The sequence below is a fragment of the Onychostruthus taczanowskii genome, unplaced genomic scaffold (assembly GCF_017590055.1).
Source record: "Onychostruthus taczanowskii isolate IOZ18803 unplaced genomic scaffold, ASM1759005v1 scaffold2, whole genome shotgun sequence".
Classification (NCBI taxonomy): Eukaryota; Metazoa; Chordata; class Aves; order Passeriformes; family Passeridae; genus Onychostruthus; species Onychostruthus taczanowskii.
This window is the reverse complement of record NW_024499239.1, coordinates 20,174,280-20,191,789: the sequence shown is the minus strand read 5'-3', so window position 1 is coordinate 20,191,789 and position 17,510 is coordinate 20,174,280. Positions and strand designations below refer to the sequence as shown.

The following is a 17,510-nucleotide window of genomic DNA, read 5'->3' as shown; positions in this document are numbered from 1 at the left end:
AGAGCATTTTGCAAGACCACTGTTCTCTGAGTATACTCAAGTTTTACTCAAGTATCCTGAAAAGAAGTTTGATTTCTTTGCTGTCTACAAGTTTCATTAATGTGTACATAGGATCAGAACAGTACATGATGTTAAAAGCTTCAGTGTAATATGTCACACTTTAACCTAAATTCCTTATGAATTATCTCATGTATTTTTCTATGTCTACACATTTATAGTATGTATTTTCAGCAGTAAAGGCATTTTCCAGCATTTTGCTAAATACATTAAAAGCTTATTTTAAAATTTGTAAAAACATTTAAAATTTTAAAAAATACCCTATATTTTGCACTGTTATTAGAAGAGGTAATGAACTTAATATGCTAATGTAAAAAGAGAAAATGAAAGAGTTTTCTGAGTGTTTCTGAATGTTGTTTTTAGTATGTTATCATTAATGTATTAAAACATGTACAAAAATGCATTAAAGGATCAGGAATATTTTCCTGCAGGTACTTAGAACCTAATAAATAATGAATGTGATGATTAACTACATGGGCAGAAGTACAGAGCATTACCAAGAAAAAACTTGCATAAAATCTGGCCTTTGACTGGATGCGCACCGTTGTTTTTAATACTTAAAAGCCCACTTGAATATACTCAGTTGTGTGTGAAGAGAAAACAAAAGAAGCAAACGTGCTTGAATTAATATTATATTTTCAAATGAAACATTTAAATATTGCCAAGAGCAGTGAGGGCGTCTGGAAGGGCAGCGGAGTGAGCCGAGCCGAGCGTGACGACGTCCCTCAGCGCTGCTTGAGCAGCCACAGAGGTTTGTGCAGGTCTAGAGAGCTGAAATATGACCACCACCAGGGCTTCTCCCTGCCTGCTGCGGACCCTCCGCGAGCCTCGGCCTGCCCGTGCTGGGCGTGAGGGTCAAAAAGTTCCAGCGGGTCGTAAGGGTCGTACGCGTCCTCCATGGAGCGCCGGAGGAGCTTGTTGGGCCAGGCCTCTGCGGGCCGCAGCACGAAATCCACTCGTCCAGCCTGCTTCATCCTGGCGGGGATGGTGACCCTCTTCATCACACGGCTGTAGCCCGGCGCCTGGGCGCTGATGATGAACGTCCCTGGAGGCAGGAGCCGCCAGTAGTCGCCGTCGGCAGCTTGGGAAAGGGACAAGCACAACAAAACTGAGCTCAATTTTTCACCTCGCAGGCCCTGTGGTTGCACACACAGCCGTGGGCACACAGACGGCAGCTAAGGGGTGGGCCATGGAGGCAGCTCAGATTTTGGGAAATGTTTGAAAGCAAACTCTAGATGACAAAAAGAGACTTTGCCTGTGAAAACTTGGTCCTTGGAGGGTAATGGAGTAAAATTCACATGCAAAATGTCACTACCTGCTGTTTCTGTATCACAGGGAAGAGATGCTTTCCTTCATGCTGCTGTTCCCAAGGGTACAAGGAATAACTCCCAAAGAAATCAATTTAAAACTAAGTGAAACTTAAGAAAGCCAAATCAGAATCCAGGCTGCAATATATACACACATATATATATATTTAGAATGTCTAAGGAGCTAAGAAATCCCCTTTTTTATTAAATTACATTCAATTCCTTTGCAGACATTCTCACGTGTAAGACTATGGGCTTGGAGCTGCAGCTGGTATAAATTGTCATTAGTGTAAAATGGGTGTAAATTTCCTCCAGCTGAAGGTTAGACCCTGCAGGCAAAAGCAGGGAGCTTTAAAACTGAAAAATTTATTCCTCATTTTATGTTTCCTTTATTTTGAATTTCAAGACTCTTAGCTCAGTTAGTGTTGCATTAATACTATTTTCTCATGGAATTTCTAAGTTCTTTTTAACACAAAAATCAAAAAAACTTTTTAACCATATGACATTTTTAATCCCACCTAACTCAGAGCAAATACTCTCTTTCCTACAGTGTAAACATATTTTTATTTAATTCTTAATCCTTTAAAGGTCCACCGCCAATGGGAAGCCATTGTCTGGGAAGAAGTTTGAAAAAGACCCTAATTCATGCTAGAGTCTCCCACCAGCCTCAATAATCTGCATCATCTCCACTATTGTATCCTCTCTAGTACTAGTTATTTTGAAAGTTGGAAAACATCCACTACATTATAAGCCATTCTGGCTTTCCAAATTGATTCAACAACGATCATTAGACCAAAATGTAACCATTCACATCTTCTATTTTGCAATTCTATGGCCTACCCTGTTCTCACTGAAATCAATAATAAAAAGAAAGCATTGATTTCAGTGACAGACTAAGAGCTCAGAACTTTATGACTGTGAAAAGTAACAGTAGTATATGCCCAATATGTGTTTATCAGTTGGCGACAGGTATAAAGGGAACATAATTCAATGTTCTAATAATGATTATCCAAAAATTGCACATATTTATATGTTTGCACATGAACAGGAAAGGTTGTGGACCCTTCAATTTCTGCAATTATTCTAGCTGTGAAAATCAGAGGAGATCCTACTGTACTACCTACAACACATTCACAATATCTCGACTAACATATTCCACCAAGGCTCCACATCTCCACATGCTGAGTTACAGCCTCTGAGCAGAGCTGTTGACATATTCCTCCAAACGGTGGCTTTGGTGGACAGAAGACTGTTCCAGGTGGAATTTTTCACATCACTAGCTCCATCATCCCAGAGACAGGACAGCCTTAGCAGTTAGTTTAACATGTCTTCTCTCTTGTTATTCTAGAAGAGAACCCCCACCTGAGCCTTCAGTTTTCCATTAAGGTGTCATTTCTACCGAACATGACAATACTTTTGTAGGTTAAGCTCACAGAACTTTCACTCTGCCCCAGGAAAAATCTTAAACCAAAAATATTACCTGTGGTGACATCATGCTGAATGCCCCTGACTGAAATGCGAGCATTTTTTATTGGGTTGCCAAACTTATCGGACACAATTCCTTTTATCCCCCGATGAACCTGGCAAAGCAAAGCAGAGTTAGATGGGAGTCACTGCAATACCACCTTCTCCTCACAAGGAAACCTTTGTAGAGAGGAAACAATTGTTCACTTCAAAAAGTCCATCCCATTCAGAGGCTCTCTGGAGATAATGCCCCTTCAGATCACACTGCCTATTTAGGGAGGTCCAAGGGGACTGAGGGAAAATGGAACCTGAGCTTTTTTTGGGATAGGTATGTGGCTCTGCGTGGAGAGACCTTTCTCTGCACAAATCACTAGCACCTCGTGGTGTGACCACAGTATTTAAGGACTGTTTCTGAATGTCTGCCCTAGACACAGAACCACAAAGAAATGAAAAGTTAAGGCTTTCATAACCAATCTGATGCCCTGAACACAATGAGGAGGCATCACTTCAGGTACTTGTGACTCATCATCACTCTGCTGCCTACACTTCACTGCCCATCAGAATGTCATGACAGCCATTTCCCCTTCTCTACAAGCACAGAACTGAGCTGCTTGAGCTGTTGAGAAATGTGCTTGGTGACAAACTAAAGAGCAATGTGAATTTTTTCATACAAGGAGGTGCACAAACAGCTATACTGGAAGTTCAATAAAATAAAACAAAACAGAAAAAAAGTTCCAGGTATTTAAACATTAAGCCTCTCAAGGTTCTCTGTTTAGTGTTCCAAATTTAAAATATTTTATATCAGTAAATGTATATGACCTTTTTAAGTGAAAAATAATCCCATTTTGATTTTTTTTCTCTGAATAGCTATGACCAGCTTGAGTTGTTCTTTACTTCCCCACCTCCTCTTTTCTCTTTCGCTCACCTTCCCTTTCCCAGTACCCTTGTCACAAGACAAGAATAGAAAAAAACCACAAAGCATCAAAACAATGGGAAAAGCACATTTGCTTTTCTGTTGGAATATAAAGATATTTAAAAATAACCATCAAAGTATCCAACTTTACAGTAACTGATAATACAACGTTGGAAAAAAAATCTAGTCTAGTGACTGCAGGTTTTTAAAATTAAGGTGAGACTGTGTTGTCACTGCTCTTGTTAAGCAGCTGTTTCATATTTTGAGATAAGCTATTCACTGAAAAGTTTAGGAGCAACTCAATGTAAGGATTTGAAAACTATCCCTTATAATGAAGCACTGAAATTTGCTTTGCAGCATGAACTTGGGGATTTATCATATGGATAGAGAGTAAATATGGTCAGAAGAGTCATCTCAGACTCAAATTCAATTTACAGTGTAGACATACTCAAAGTAGTATGACCTCATCCAGCTTCAATACTAATTCTGCAATTATAACATGACAGGATAAAAATGACAAAACTGAAATTTCTTTCGCAATCTTGCTTTCATTTGCTTTAGCAAATGTACTATTTTTCATTTTTCCTCAAACTGGTGTCACATGAGTTTGTCAGGGTGTTTTGATATTGCTTCTGATGGGAAGAAGAGATCAGCGTTTAGGAAAATGAATTCTGCTTCTGTGTGTTGAGCCAAGTATATTTGTACACACCAAACAGCCTGGTATATATCAGAATAAGAAAAGTTTGAATTGGTTATGGCAGACTTAATCCTTATCGTGGGTAATTCAGTCATCCTTATCTGCAAAGTTGTTTTGCTTACTGTCCTGCATTTACTCAAAAAGCTTTTCCAGCACAGACTTCTACAGTATCTCACACTATAAAATCTTTACATCTTGAAGACTTCAATTGTAATATATATGGATTTAACCCAGCTCCATTTGGATTCACTAAAACTCATTTTCATCAGACAGCTGTAAAACGAAATGAGTTTGGTGGTCTGTACTGTAGACTTTATTGAATGATAATACTTACCACAACTAGCAAGAGGTTGCTTAGAAAGGCCATAAAAACACTCCTAACAATTTTAAATTACTGCATACTCTATCAAAATAAGGCATGACAGAAAGCTAATCTACTAATGGCTGAGAGAAAGATGAGCAACTTCTGTTTCTGTGCTCACTTACTTATTGTCAGTGAGGTATTTGTTTTTGTTGAACTTAAACTTATTATTAAAAATGACATTTAAGTGGCACGTTTTAATGCTCAGAGACACACAGTTCTTCCTTTAGAAGATTTGGCTTCAGATATTTAATAACTACTTTCATAAAGAAATCAAGATGGAAAGTGTGTAAATGGCATTTCTAGCAAGATTTTAACTGAATCTTAATTTCTTGCTGTGGGACAGTAGGGTTTGGGACACAAACATGGAATATGGAAAGGAAAATTTCAGGAAGCTCTCTGGAGAGCAGATCTTGTTGCTTTAGTCTTCAAGAGGAAAGTTGATTCATACTTTTCTGAATATTAAGGTTTCTTTAGTGCTAAAATTTTGAACGGTTGATGAATAATGCTGCCCAAAGTATTCACAGATAATTCCCTTTCACTATTTTCAAGGCCTTTGCAGTCCTCAATCCCTTCTGCAGCACAGACAAAATACCACCTGTGTGTCCTGCCAGATAAACTGAGGCACTGGGGCCCCTGGAGGAGTGTGGTGTTTGATTCAGCATCATCTTGAGAGCTAACCAGGAAAAAGCAAAGAAATTAATTTTGACAAAGAATGAAAAAGAAAAACAGAAAGCAAGAAGTCCTGTAAAAGCAGAGCAGTACCATTTCCATGTAATTCAGAAGGGCACCTTTGTTTTCATGCCAGATTGTAAACAGTTCTTCTTCCAAAGGAAACTTTTCACATCCTACCTCCACGGTAACTTCAAAGCAATTTGTGTGAAGGTAATTAAAGTCTGCCATACCTACAGGTTTAAAAAGAAAGAGGAGAGATCATGAACAGCCATGTAGCTTTTAACTGGAGCTTTGCTGCTGCAGTCAGCTGAATGCTGTCCCCATGGGTGTGGGTTATTATACTGTAAAAAGTTCTTGCAAATATATAAAAAGTGTTCAACAAATTCAGAATTCTACAACTTGTTTCAGCTATAAATTAACTTGTTTCAACTATAAATTAATGACAATGACAATTTCTTCAGGCAAAAAGCATAACTTTATATTATTATTCACCTGGCCAAGAAGTAGCAATAGAGCAATAAAGATTGGTTAATCACAGTAATTGTATGATCGGCTGTATCAGAGGTGATTGCCAAGGATCACCAGAACAGAACTGACCTTTTGCCATTATTATGTTTAAAAGTGTCTCTGTACAAAAGACACTTATAATTTTGGGAAAAATGTAAGCCAAAGAGATCTAAACCTAATTCTCACACATGCCCCAAAGCATTCCAAATGTCTAGTTTCAACATAATTATTTGGAGATCCAGCTGAGTCCTGTTGGAAAACACAACTGAAGCACTGCTGAAAATTTATCCTGAACACTGATATTTTATCCATGCCAGTATTGAAAGAATTCCAAAGAAAACAGAATTCTATTATTGGGGAAATCAAATTAACAACGGAAGCACAAATGAATTGGATGTTTGTGTCTGTTGTAGTTTTCCCTGAAAAAAGAATTTATTTAAACAAATGAGATAGCAGCACATGCATAGTCTACAAGATGGATTCAGACTCATGAAGCTAAGGAATAAGAGCATAGCATTAAGCATTTATTTCTACATGTCAGATTTAAAAACAAAAATATTATATGATATAACAAATTCGACCCTTGACTAACTTGTTAATTTTTATCAAGTCCCATTGGGGTTGAATGCATCCCATGTTATCTGCCAACATAGATTTTACTACTTAAATCCCCTACAAATTATATTTTTCATGGGTAGGACCTTAACCAAACTGAAATGAATAACATAATTTTGTTCAAACCCTGGTGTCTTATAAAGGTCACATAGAGGTTTTACCTCACTTGATATGATGGTAAAGTGGTTTTACCTCCAGTGAAGCTGTACCACTCAGCACCATTTATAATACCTCCACGTTTCACAAAATTCCCACCACAGCGAAGTTCAGACCGGTCCGAGATGACGGGGTGTGCATCTGCATAGGCTTTAGCCAGCATCTTGAACACCTGTAACAGACATCATTGGAATATCTTTGCTGTTACAAACTGAAAACTTTGCCATTGCTGTTATTAACTATTGCTGTTGTGAGTCCAGACAATGAGCCACCCTGTGTCCTCGAGACTGAAGGAGGTGCTGAACTGCTCCACAAGGAAGTTTTGTTTATCACTAAGAAATTTTGGTTTGTCTTCTTCTCTTGGGCTCTTCTCTGCAATCCAATATATTTATCCAGGGACAACATATTAAATACCATCAGATTTTTTTGATACTTGGCTTCAATCTACCATCTGGGGGAGGAGCAGACAACATTTTTGGTTGTACTTCAAGTCCCAGGTTTTAAAGATGAAATTTAGACCTCCTTTAGGTTTTGTTTTAGCTTTTGATATTTTTTACCCTTCAGCCCAACACAATCTTCACACTGAATGCTGCTGTTTAAAATAGTCAGTGTCAATTTACTTTGCACTTATCACTCGCACAGGAAAACCTGCCAGCTTGACCTCAGAGAGAACTGCTTCTGTGTGGGGCAGAAATCATTCCAAAAAGTGAAGGATAGGATGTGATGATGCAGGATGTCACCACTGATTTCCAAAGAGTGTTGACACTGATGAAGAGCAGAGCAGTCACCACACAGAAAGGAACAGTGGCAGAACATGTAGTGAAGACAGAAGAAAGAGCAGTTATCTGAAGAAACCATTTATTTGAATCATGGTCCTGCCCTTCTTCTCCAATGGTTATTCCAACTTTGTGTAGAAATCCTCCCTCTCCTTTTTGTCTATTTGGACCTCATCTGCTAAGATTCTCAGATTTCAACATTGAAATTACAGCAGTTATTAGGTGCTACTTATGCTACTATTCATCATCATGAGTTTCATTCCATATTGCTTGAGACAACGTGTGAAAGAAGTTTGGTGGCTAAAATCCTAGTCTTAGAAGTCATCCTAAAGCTTTATTGTAGTGTTGTCATCAAGGATGAAGACCCAAATGACCAAGCACACAACATTGATTGATATTTGTGATTGTTTCTAATAATCACATGGCTGAACCAATTATGGAATCAGATAGGTGACCAAGGAAAGGTAAAAAGAGAGTTTGATGTAAGTGTAAAGACACTTTACTGAAATACTTCTGATGGCCAGAAACTAAAAATTCAGACTTAATATAAAATGCTTTTGTGGCTCCCTTAAATTTCCATGTGTCTAAATATTACACAGACCAGAAAACTGTGTACTTCAAAGTTCTGCTGAAAAGAAATAGATGTTAATTAAATATGTTAAGAGGAATTTTTACTGCCAATAGTATAGTACCAGGCTCAATATCTTTAATTTCTACAGGAATTTGGGTCCAAGTTCTGAATGTTCCATGGCAGGTATTTGATATAAAGTTTAGAAGGTGCCTAAGTGATTAGAAGTATGATCCTCACCTTTTACAAAGACATCTGCAGATGTCCTATTTCCAGTGACCAAGCCTCCTCTTGTTTCACACCAAGAGGCTTAAGGCTTTTGCCTGAACAATAGGTCAAGTGAAAGAAGGCCAGTGGTAGTGAGAAGAGGAAAAAAAGTTCCTGGATATCAATACATTTGCTATCACTTAGAAGCTAACGTATGACCAGACATGGACCTCAAGGAAACCTAGATTTTTAGGTATAATATAGAGGAACAAAAAGGGGAAAAACAGAGGAATCCTTGTGACTTTGGTGGTGGGAGGTTTCACTAAGTAAAGTGAGGTCAGTGCTGTTACCTCAGCCAGCACTTTTACCCCACTGACCATCACAGGTTGGGTTTTTCAGGGGGAGGGAAGGGAGTGTTTCAGCTCACCAAAGGGAATGAACTTGACTTGGTATGGACCTTTCTGTTCTGGTAAGAACAGAGTCATCAATTCAGTTCCTTGTTAAAAAAAAAAAAAAAAAAGTGTTAAAACATCCATCTCCACAAACCCTGAAATATGGGAAAGGTTTTAGGCGGGCTGAACCAGATGCAAGAATGTGAGTGTAAGGACATGGTCCAGCTTTGAGACTCCTTGCTCTCAGCCAGAACTGCCCCAGGTTGTGGTGCAGGCCAAAAAGAGACTTGAAATCTGCAGTGTCTTGGAGCAGAGGAGATGATCCTTGTGCTTCCACACATGCACCATGACAGAAACAGGGAGGTGGAAGCAGAGATGCATTTTCAAATGGGGAAACATGGTTTGAATATATTTCTCAAGATTTGATTTTTGTAATATCTGGCTATCATCTGCTCTGTAGCATTTCACCCTGGTCTGCAAGTTTCCCCTTGCAGAGTGAATGTAGCAGGTCAGCATTCAGAACAATAGTTATGGCCAATGCATAGCAGATAACCAAACTGCTGTATTTTGGGATGCAGGTTCCCTGACAGCAGCAGCTGTTGATCACAATACTTAAATGCAGGTCACTTCACTGGTACAGGTTTTATATCTTCCTGTGAAAAATTTCAAGTGATACTGACACTGGCTGTTAAGGTTTCTTGTGCTGAGTCATTTGAAAAATCAATTTTCCACTGGAGACATCCCCAGCTGTCCTCTGCATATTCTAACCTTCCATATCTGAAGACAAATTCCCAGACTTTGTAGTCACTTGCTATGAAGCAGTCACCTGTATAGGGTTCCCTGTCTTACTGTGTTGCAAGCCAGGAGAGCTATTAGGGTTTGTCCAGCTGTGCACTACACTGGGATGGAGCCCTTTGTCTGTGTGGCTGCATCCTTTCACTCAAAATACATGTGCTGTCCCTGAGTGGAAATGATGGAAGTACTGCTGTACTTCCATTCCAGGGGTGAACTGCTTGATAAAGTACACAATGCAACATTTCTTCACCACCTATGCACAGGATAGCCCCAGCCCAGGCAGGGGGATGTAAAAGCACAATTTTATGATTTCCCGCAGTCCTCAGAAAGAGGTTCTGCAGCTTGCACTAGCACCCACCAGATATTCCTTATACAGGCTTGTTGCTGTGCAGTGCCTGGTTAATTTTATTGCTAAATCATTTTCATACACACATACTCATTAGGCATTGTACAGCTCAGAAGAAATGGGTTGATACAAAAAATGTTTAACAGCCATACACCTTTAAATATTTAATATGTGTTAGTGAGAACTGTCATTTCAGAAGAAGTCAGCCTAGAGATATGCTCAAAGATAAAGCACGCTTCAAGTCAAAGATCAACTTCCAACTATTTTCAAATGTTCTTTGTTTATATAAAGAACCACTTTTCTTAAGAGGCCACAGACATTTTTAGCACAGCTAGAAGGCTGAAAAGCTAGTTGTTCTCCTGGTGGGCATGTCGGCAATGAATACTAGATTGAGGAAACCAAAGGGAAATAGGAAAGATGGCAAAAAATTTCACAGAAGATTTACAGTGAGTCCCAAATGAGGAACTTTCCAGGGACAAGAGGGGGAAACCAATCCCATTAGTCTGACCTGAAATAAATGTTACAAGGCTGCCACCATATGGCAACGAATCTTTTTTCCCCTCACTCCTTATGGATTCCACAGGAAAATAACACCGCTGGTCAGGTTTGCTCCTTTTGTTCTGGAAACCACTGGTAAAAATATCACAGTCTACTCCCTTTAAAAATTAAAACCTGGATTTTTCTAATCTGTGCTTTATGAAACCATATTTGGCCTCACAAGAGATAGGTAAATCTTTCCAGACCAAGCTGAGAGTGTGTAAACAGTCCTATATTTTAAAGTACATTAAGTAAGTGTATAAATCAGAGCCACACAGTATTCTGAGTTGGAAGGAATCCACGAGGATCACTTAGTCCAAGTCTTAAGTGAAAGGCCTGTGTGGGGATTGAGCACTTGACCTTGGCATTATTACCATCAGCTCTACTCAAACGAGATGAAATCATGTTTTATATATATATATATATATATACACACTTGGGTTATGTATATGACTATGTTATTTATACATATATAATACATAAATGCATACATATACACACACACGTACATGACCTAAATTAATCAAAGTTTGTTATTTATTAAAGTATTCCATAGTTCCACAAATGGAACCAACATCCTAACCCTGCAAAAGCAACATTACCTTCTCATCAGGTGTAGGGGAGAACATTTTTTCTTCCATAGGATGCCTTGAATAGTCATAAGGATAGGTCACAACCAGCTCGCCCCCATGGAGGCTGGCAGAGAGCACAAATGGGATAGACCTCAACCACTTCATGACTGCTTTTGTCTCAGGGGCCACCTGAAATCCAGAAGAAAAAAAATAAAAAGCTGTGACTAGTCATGCAACTTGAAAGGGATTTGATCCTGTGCAGGATGAAGCCCAGTGGAGAAGAGACTATGTCAAAAAGAGAATGTTGAAGCTCTTTGGCTCTTCCAGACCAAAAGTTACTGGGGGAAGAAAATCAGTTTTCTCCAGGGAATGGATGATACACATTGTTCACTGTGGACAAACTGGAACAAAAAAGGAAAGAGAACATTTGACAGAAGAAGAAACTTTTCATTATAGTGACATTTTCAGATGATGATGGCAGTACTTTAGGCTGGAAAATTTGTGACATTTTATCACTTATACTTACCTAACTCCCTATCTAATTTAATTTCTGAATCAGCAGGATTGACTTTGAATGGATAAACTGGAATAGGGGGATAAATTTGCAATTCTCATCCCTTGTTGAAAATGCATTTGCTATCCTTAAGTGCAGGTTAATCTGTAAATAAACGAAAACTAATATGTATAAAACACAGCAATGCCTGTGGTTTGCCTGCAGTGAACTGTGGCAGATAAGCCACCAAATTTAGGGGTTTTTGACAGTCCGTCCTCAGTAACACCGGCCAAGGGAGAAGGCAGCAGACTCCAAGAGATGTTCAGGTACCCCGCGTGCAGGAGGCTCCTTCACCCCGTTTCTGAGGAGTAATTTCTGGGACCTGCTCCGGTGTTAGTTCATTCTTAGGGATAACAGTGGCATCTGGTGGCCGGTCCCTGCAAGCCCAGACTCACGCCAGTGCCCCCAGAGAGCTGAGGCTCCTTTCCTTGCAGCTGGGGAAAACCTGAGGAGGGCAGAGGCTGTTCGTCTGGACCCTGCACCACTGCAGATCTGCAGGTTTTATAAAAATGAGAAATACCTGTTATGATGAACTTAGTCCAGCATGTATTTAGGGCTGTTTTAGGGATTGCTTATCACCCTTTGCTTTGACTCAGCTGTCAGAAAACCAGGCAGCCAGGGCTCCAGAGCTCTAGTGAATAAGTGTGCAGGGAAAAAACATCCAGAGCAAACAAGAAAAAAACTACCAAACCAACTGATTAAAGCCCCTAAAGACCTATATATCTGTGTTTCAACAATAGTAACTCCTGTTTTCTTTGGATCAGTCCCTAATCAGCTATTGTTAAAAAAACCTTTTGGGATCTACAAACCCAGGTGTGTAGCAGAGAAAAACACTGTAAAGGTGCACCATGCATGCATTATAGCTCCATCAATGAGGCAAAAAGCCAAGGAAAAAGCCATGTCTAAACATAGTTTTACCTGGAATGATTTAAGAAGATATTGCCCTGTCTACTCCTGACCTAAGCATGAGACTACCTCCCTAGAGATGCCATAGTTTTTCAATCAGTCCTTTTAGTGTTTGGGTTTCCTTAAAATGCCCTTCTGTAGCTATTGAGATAAATGCTACTCTGTAGCTTCCAACTTTGGCATTTTGAAGAGTTTCCAGGAAGGGCATGACATTAAAAAGAAAAATTAAAAAGGCAGATAAAGGGCATTCCAAAAAGAAAGCACTTTTAGCTGTCTCACACCCACTCACACAATGCAGAAGTGGGAGAAGAAAGCAACCCCCAGGCTTCCTGACAAGAAATATGGCACCGTCCAAAGAATGCTATCTGCACCAAAGGATTTGTTTTTCTGGCCTTTGCACGGTGTCCTGGGACAATGTGATCACGATCTTTATCCCAGTAGTGCTTTGGACTGAAGGAGCCATTTCCACCTGCACCCTGGAAGTTCATCCTTTGGGCCCATCTCTTCTGAAGAGAAGAACCCAGAGGGCTTGTAAGGGGCTGTGTCACTGCCTGCCCCACGGATTGGGCAGTTTGGGAGTTTCTGACAAAACTGGGGTGGTCGAGCACCTGGAACAAGCTCACACCTTCCAAGTCCATAGCACCAGCCCTTCTGAGGAGGTTGCTGCCCCAAAATCCCATCAGCTCCCTGCCCTGCTGCAGCTGCCCCAGCTCCTGCTGCCCAGCCAAAGAGGCCATGCCTGACACAGCATCAGCCCTGCTTTCAAACAGCAGCCTTGGGCCTTGATAGGATTTTTAAGTTGCTTCTGCAATTCAGTGGACAAGAGTAAAATACAGTTTTATTAGAGAGCTCCTGATTTCAGTCCTTCATCCTGATCAGCCAACTGGCTAAGCAGATACCTGCATAAGCCCCAAGACAGTGCTGTCTCACAGAGCCTGTGGGATTGAAGTGAATGTTGTGAAAAAACAGGAGTTTCAATGTTGCTATTTTTATCCTGATAACATTTCAGTGACATGAAATGAGCATATTCTGATTCAGCTCCATTGGATGATAGCAGGTGTTATCTGTGCCACTCTAGCCTTTGACTTTTCCTTTAATGTGCCTTTTGTGGAGTTATTTTTTTTTTCACCAAGGATTTTGCTTTTAAGTTAGCTGAGATCAATTTTAAAGTATCCATCTCACAAGAACAATTCAGAACACAACTAGAAAACAGGGAAATTATTTCTGCATGAGTACAGAGAAGGGCCACTACCCTTTTTAAACCTGAATCTCATTTCTTCAATTATACTGCAATTAGTCACTGTCTCCATGGCTTTCAAAGATTTTTTTTTCTTCCTTTAAAAAGCAGCCAGACTAATTTTCTTAAAGAGTATGCCAGCCTCCACTGGCATAAACTTCCGAATTCTGTTTGAACCAAGACAATTGAACTATATTTGAGATGTAGCCTGAGGTCTGCCTGTCTGAGCCCTTAGACCACTTATTACAATAATTCATAAAAGAGGGGAACAAAACACTCTGGATGAAGCCAGGCTTTCGGGGAGCAGAAGCTCTGGCTGAGAGCTCACTTTCTGCTTCCTGATCTTGATACAATGCCCTACAGCACTCAGGTAATTACTTTAATAAGGCAGATAACAAACACTGTTAAGTAAATGAAAGGGGAGAGGCTGGTGTTGAAACATTCAATCTAATGCTCCTGCATGCACAAAGCACCACTCTAAGAGCCATGGGCTCATCTGCCTGACAAAACTGAAGGTCATTAAGGGACAGCTAATTTGGTAGTGGTACCATCAGCAGAGGAGATACAAGGCTGGAAGACCACTTACTGCCAGGTTTGTGAACCATAGGAAACTACAGCCAGCAAGGGGATTTTGTGGTGGCACTAAGCCACAGGACTGGTTCCCTCATATGCTCTGTAAAGCATATGGATTTGGACATGTTCTGAGTGTTGTTTATGTGAGGAACAGCTTTGGGGCCAGGAGAGCACCCAGAAGTTCCCTGAGTTTTGGTGTTCTAAGGGGTACCTTGGATGGCCACCTTATTTCTTCTTTGAAAACAAGAAAAGCTTTGCAGGAGAAGTGATGTATTTGTAAACCCAGGTCCACACCCACTGAGCTCAGGTGGGGTGGGGTGGTTGTGTGCCAAGGTTCCCTGGTCCCTTGTCTGTGACAGATAACCCAGGGTGATGCTGCAGCTGGGGCAGGGCTGTGGTGGTAGCTATGAGAGCAATGTTGGGCTGTCTTCACCCATCCCTCTATGAGCTGCTGTGATGTTACACAGTGTTTAAGAAAGCTAAATACATGGTTGTAAAGATGGCTTCTGTAAGTGGCTGCCTGCCACTACCACCTCTCTTACAGGTCAGCAGAAGAACCAGGGCAGAAGCATGACATGGAGAGGGAGGAGGCTAGAGCCAAGAAATCCAGTTACAGGGACAAGCTCACAGTTTTCACTGGGCACTGGCAAAAAAATGGGGGTCACAGACATGTTTGTCCTTCCTCAGTGTTGCCTGGGTCCTCAACCCTGCATCTCTGGACACAGAAAGAGAGTGATCACATGGCTGAAGGAAGATCTCCATCCTTTCCTTCCCATGTTGGAGCAGGGGAAGGGTCTGAGGAGCCCGTCCCCTCAGGTGGAAGGAGTGCCATAGATGATGTGGGATGAACTGACCACAGGTCCCATTCCCAGTCCCTCTGCACCACAGTGGGGAAGCGGGTATAGAATTCAGGTGCAAAATTAAGCCTGGGAAGAAGGCAGAGGTGAGGGGAAAGTGTTTTTAAGATTTCTCATTACTCTACTCTGATCCAATTAATAATAAATACAGTAGATATAAATAATTTTCCTCAAGTTGAGTCTGTTTTACTTCTCATGTTAATTAGTGACCAATCTGTCCCTGTCTTTACCTTGGCCCATGAGCTTTTAGTTATATTTTCTGTCCCCTGTCCAGCTGAGGAGGGGAATGATAGAGTGGCTTTTGTGGGCACCTGGCATCCAACTAGGGAAACTCACCACAGGAGTGAATCAAAATGTCTCTGACTTTTCTCCTAAATCCCCTTTTTCCCCTCCCACCTATTTTTATTTGGCCTCAGAATCTGCTCCACAGTTCTCAACCCTTCTTTACCATCTGAGGCTCTGAACTCCAGCTGCATTTACCAGCTCGCTGTTATCTGTTATTATTTAGTCAAAAGTTGAAAACATCTAAGCTTGTGACCTTATAACCATGCAGAAATTCAGTGCCAAGCTGGGATCTATGATTATATGCAAAAATAGAATAAACTGCTTGAGCTTAATTATGGCAGAAATTAGTGGTATAATACACTGTGCATTAGTGAGCCTCTTACAGCCTTGGGTCTTCATATGCACATTATCCTGAGGAAGTGAGGTGCTTTTATCTAGATTTTAAATCTAGATACTACTGTGAAATGGGGTACCAGAACACTGGGGTAGCGTCAGGGATGCCTGTGGGATTTAGACCTGGCTTTACATAAGACCACCCGCAGCAGAGTAGGAACCTGAAGCGTGATCTCTCAAATCTTCTGCTAACACCAGGTGAAATAATCCTGTTCCCCACCTGTCTGAGGCTTTGTGCCAGCAATAAATATTGAATCAGAATATAATTAGTTTAAAAGTAGAAGAAAAGCAGATCTCCCAATATCTGAACTACTGATTTAGCTTCTTGTCATTCTTCTTTCAAGGGCAGCTAAGGTCCACTTAGAGTTGTGCTGGGGGCTGCTGTTCTGCCAGCAACACAGGTAGGGCTGAGCTTTGCATTCCTGACACAACATCACACAGAGCTTAGTGATGATGACTGAGAGGCCCTGTAGTGCTGCCTCCATCCTGCTCCCACCCTGCAGCAGCAACTCTCCCTCCCAACACCTCTGCAGCTCGACTGGCTGTTTTCACTGCTCTATATGGTTACAGATGTTTATAAACATCCTCTCTTAATGGAAGATGACATCACACAGCTTTACATACAGCCTTTGTACATTTTCCATGGCAGAAAGTCCTATTGCACCAGACCTGTGCAGGGCTTGGTGCAATGACAACCAAATCCATACAGGCTTTAACAGGCACCACAGTTTAAAGCACTAATGATGAATCATCACACACTTGTGACCCCCTCATAATAGTCATTATTCTTAACCTAAACCAGCAAAGTTCAAATTGTCCACAAATTTTCCAAATTATTTGTGACACCTGCCTCTTTGGCCAGAATTACGCCATGATTTTCATGCCAACTTCAGTCCTACTTAGAAAATCTGATTACAAGCAAATAACTTCAGAACAAGCAATCTCAGTCTTAGCTCCTGAGCTGTTCTGTAGCATAAATGATTTATAAAATGTGTAATTCATACCTTACCCCACCAGTAGGACTGTGGAATGGGGATGTGGTCCAGACGGGCCCCACGAATCCCAGCTCTTCTGTAAGCCTCAGATGTCAAATCAGGGAAATTTCTGTTCAGGTCCAAGTTCTGAGCTGTCTGTCGTCCGATGACCCATCCATTGTAACCAGCCCCCTATTTTGTCACACAGAAGCCAATTTCAGAGTAACTCCCTGTCTCAAAATAGCACTTTGTGGAAACTGATTAATTAAAGGGAAGTTTTAAAAGAAGTAAACTGAAAATGTCTGTACTGTTAAAAAACCCACGCTTAGTAATTAATCACATTTTGTCCCCATGAATATTAATGCACTAACTAGCATTCAGGAAGTGTTTCACTCACCAGTGATGTGACTCATGAGAGGAACACAGGAGCCTCTTGCTCAGAGCAGCATGCAGAGTGGGTTAGAGGAGAAAAAGAAAATACAGCTGATGTCCCAAGACAGGACGAGACAGAGTGCAATACCTCCAGACTCATACAATCAATGGACAGAGTTCACCACATGAGCAAAAACACAGAAAAAAAGGTCTAGTTTCATGCTAGTGGTGGTAGAGAAAACAGAGAGGGGGAAATAAGAATGTCAGGTAACAAATAATAGAATCTTAGTTTTCACAGGTCTCCATCAGACATGAGCTGATCTCTGAAAAGTGTCATCCATTATGAAACTTTGACAGTATGGACAATATTCCCATTTCATTATGCCTACAGATTTAAAAGAGGGGGAACATCAGC

At 40.7% G+C, this 17,510-nt stretch overlaps 1 protein-coding gene across 1 annotated transcript in view; it reads right to left on the bottom strand.

The window, feature by feature from the left end:
* Window positions 1-334: 334 nt before the first annotated feature.
* The window catches only part of CPZ (carboxypeptidase Z), a 33,883-nt gene continuing 16,707 nt past the window's right edge, over window positions 335-17,510 (bottom strand). Inside the window, exons 6-11 of the mRNA XM_041402867.1 lie at window positions 16,754-16,915; window positions 10,976-11,134; window positions 6,789-6,924; window positions 5,565-5,704; window positions 2,845-2,944; window positions 335-1,138 (exon numbers count right to left, since the gene is read on the bottom strand). Of these exons, the coding sequence (XP_041258801.1) occupies window positions 783-1,138; window positions 2,845-2,944; window positions 5,565-5,704; window positions 6,789-6,924; window positions 10,976-11,134; window positions 16,754-16,915 (1,053 nt within the window). The 3' untranslated portion in view covers window positions 335-782. The remainder of the gene's footprint in view (window positions 1,139-2,844; window positions 2,945-5,564; window positions 5,705-6,788; window positions 6,925-10,975; window positions 11,135-16,753; window positions 16,916-17,510) is intronic.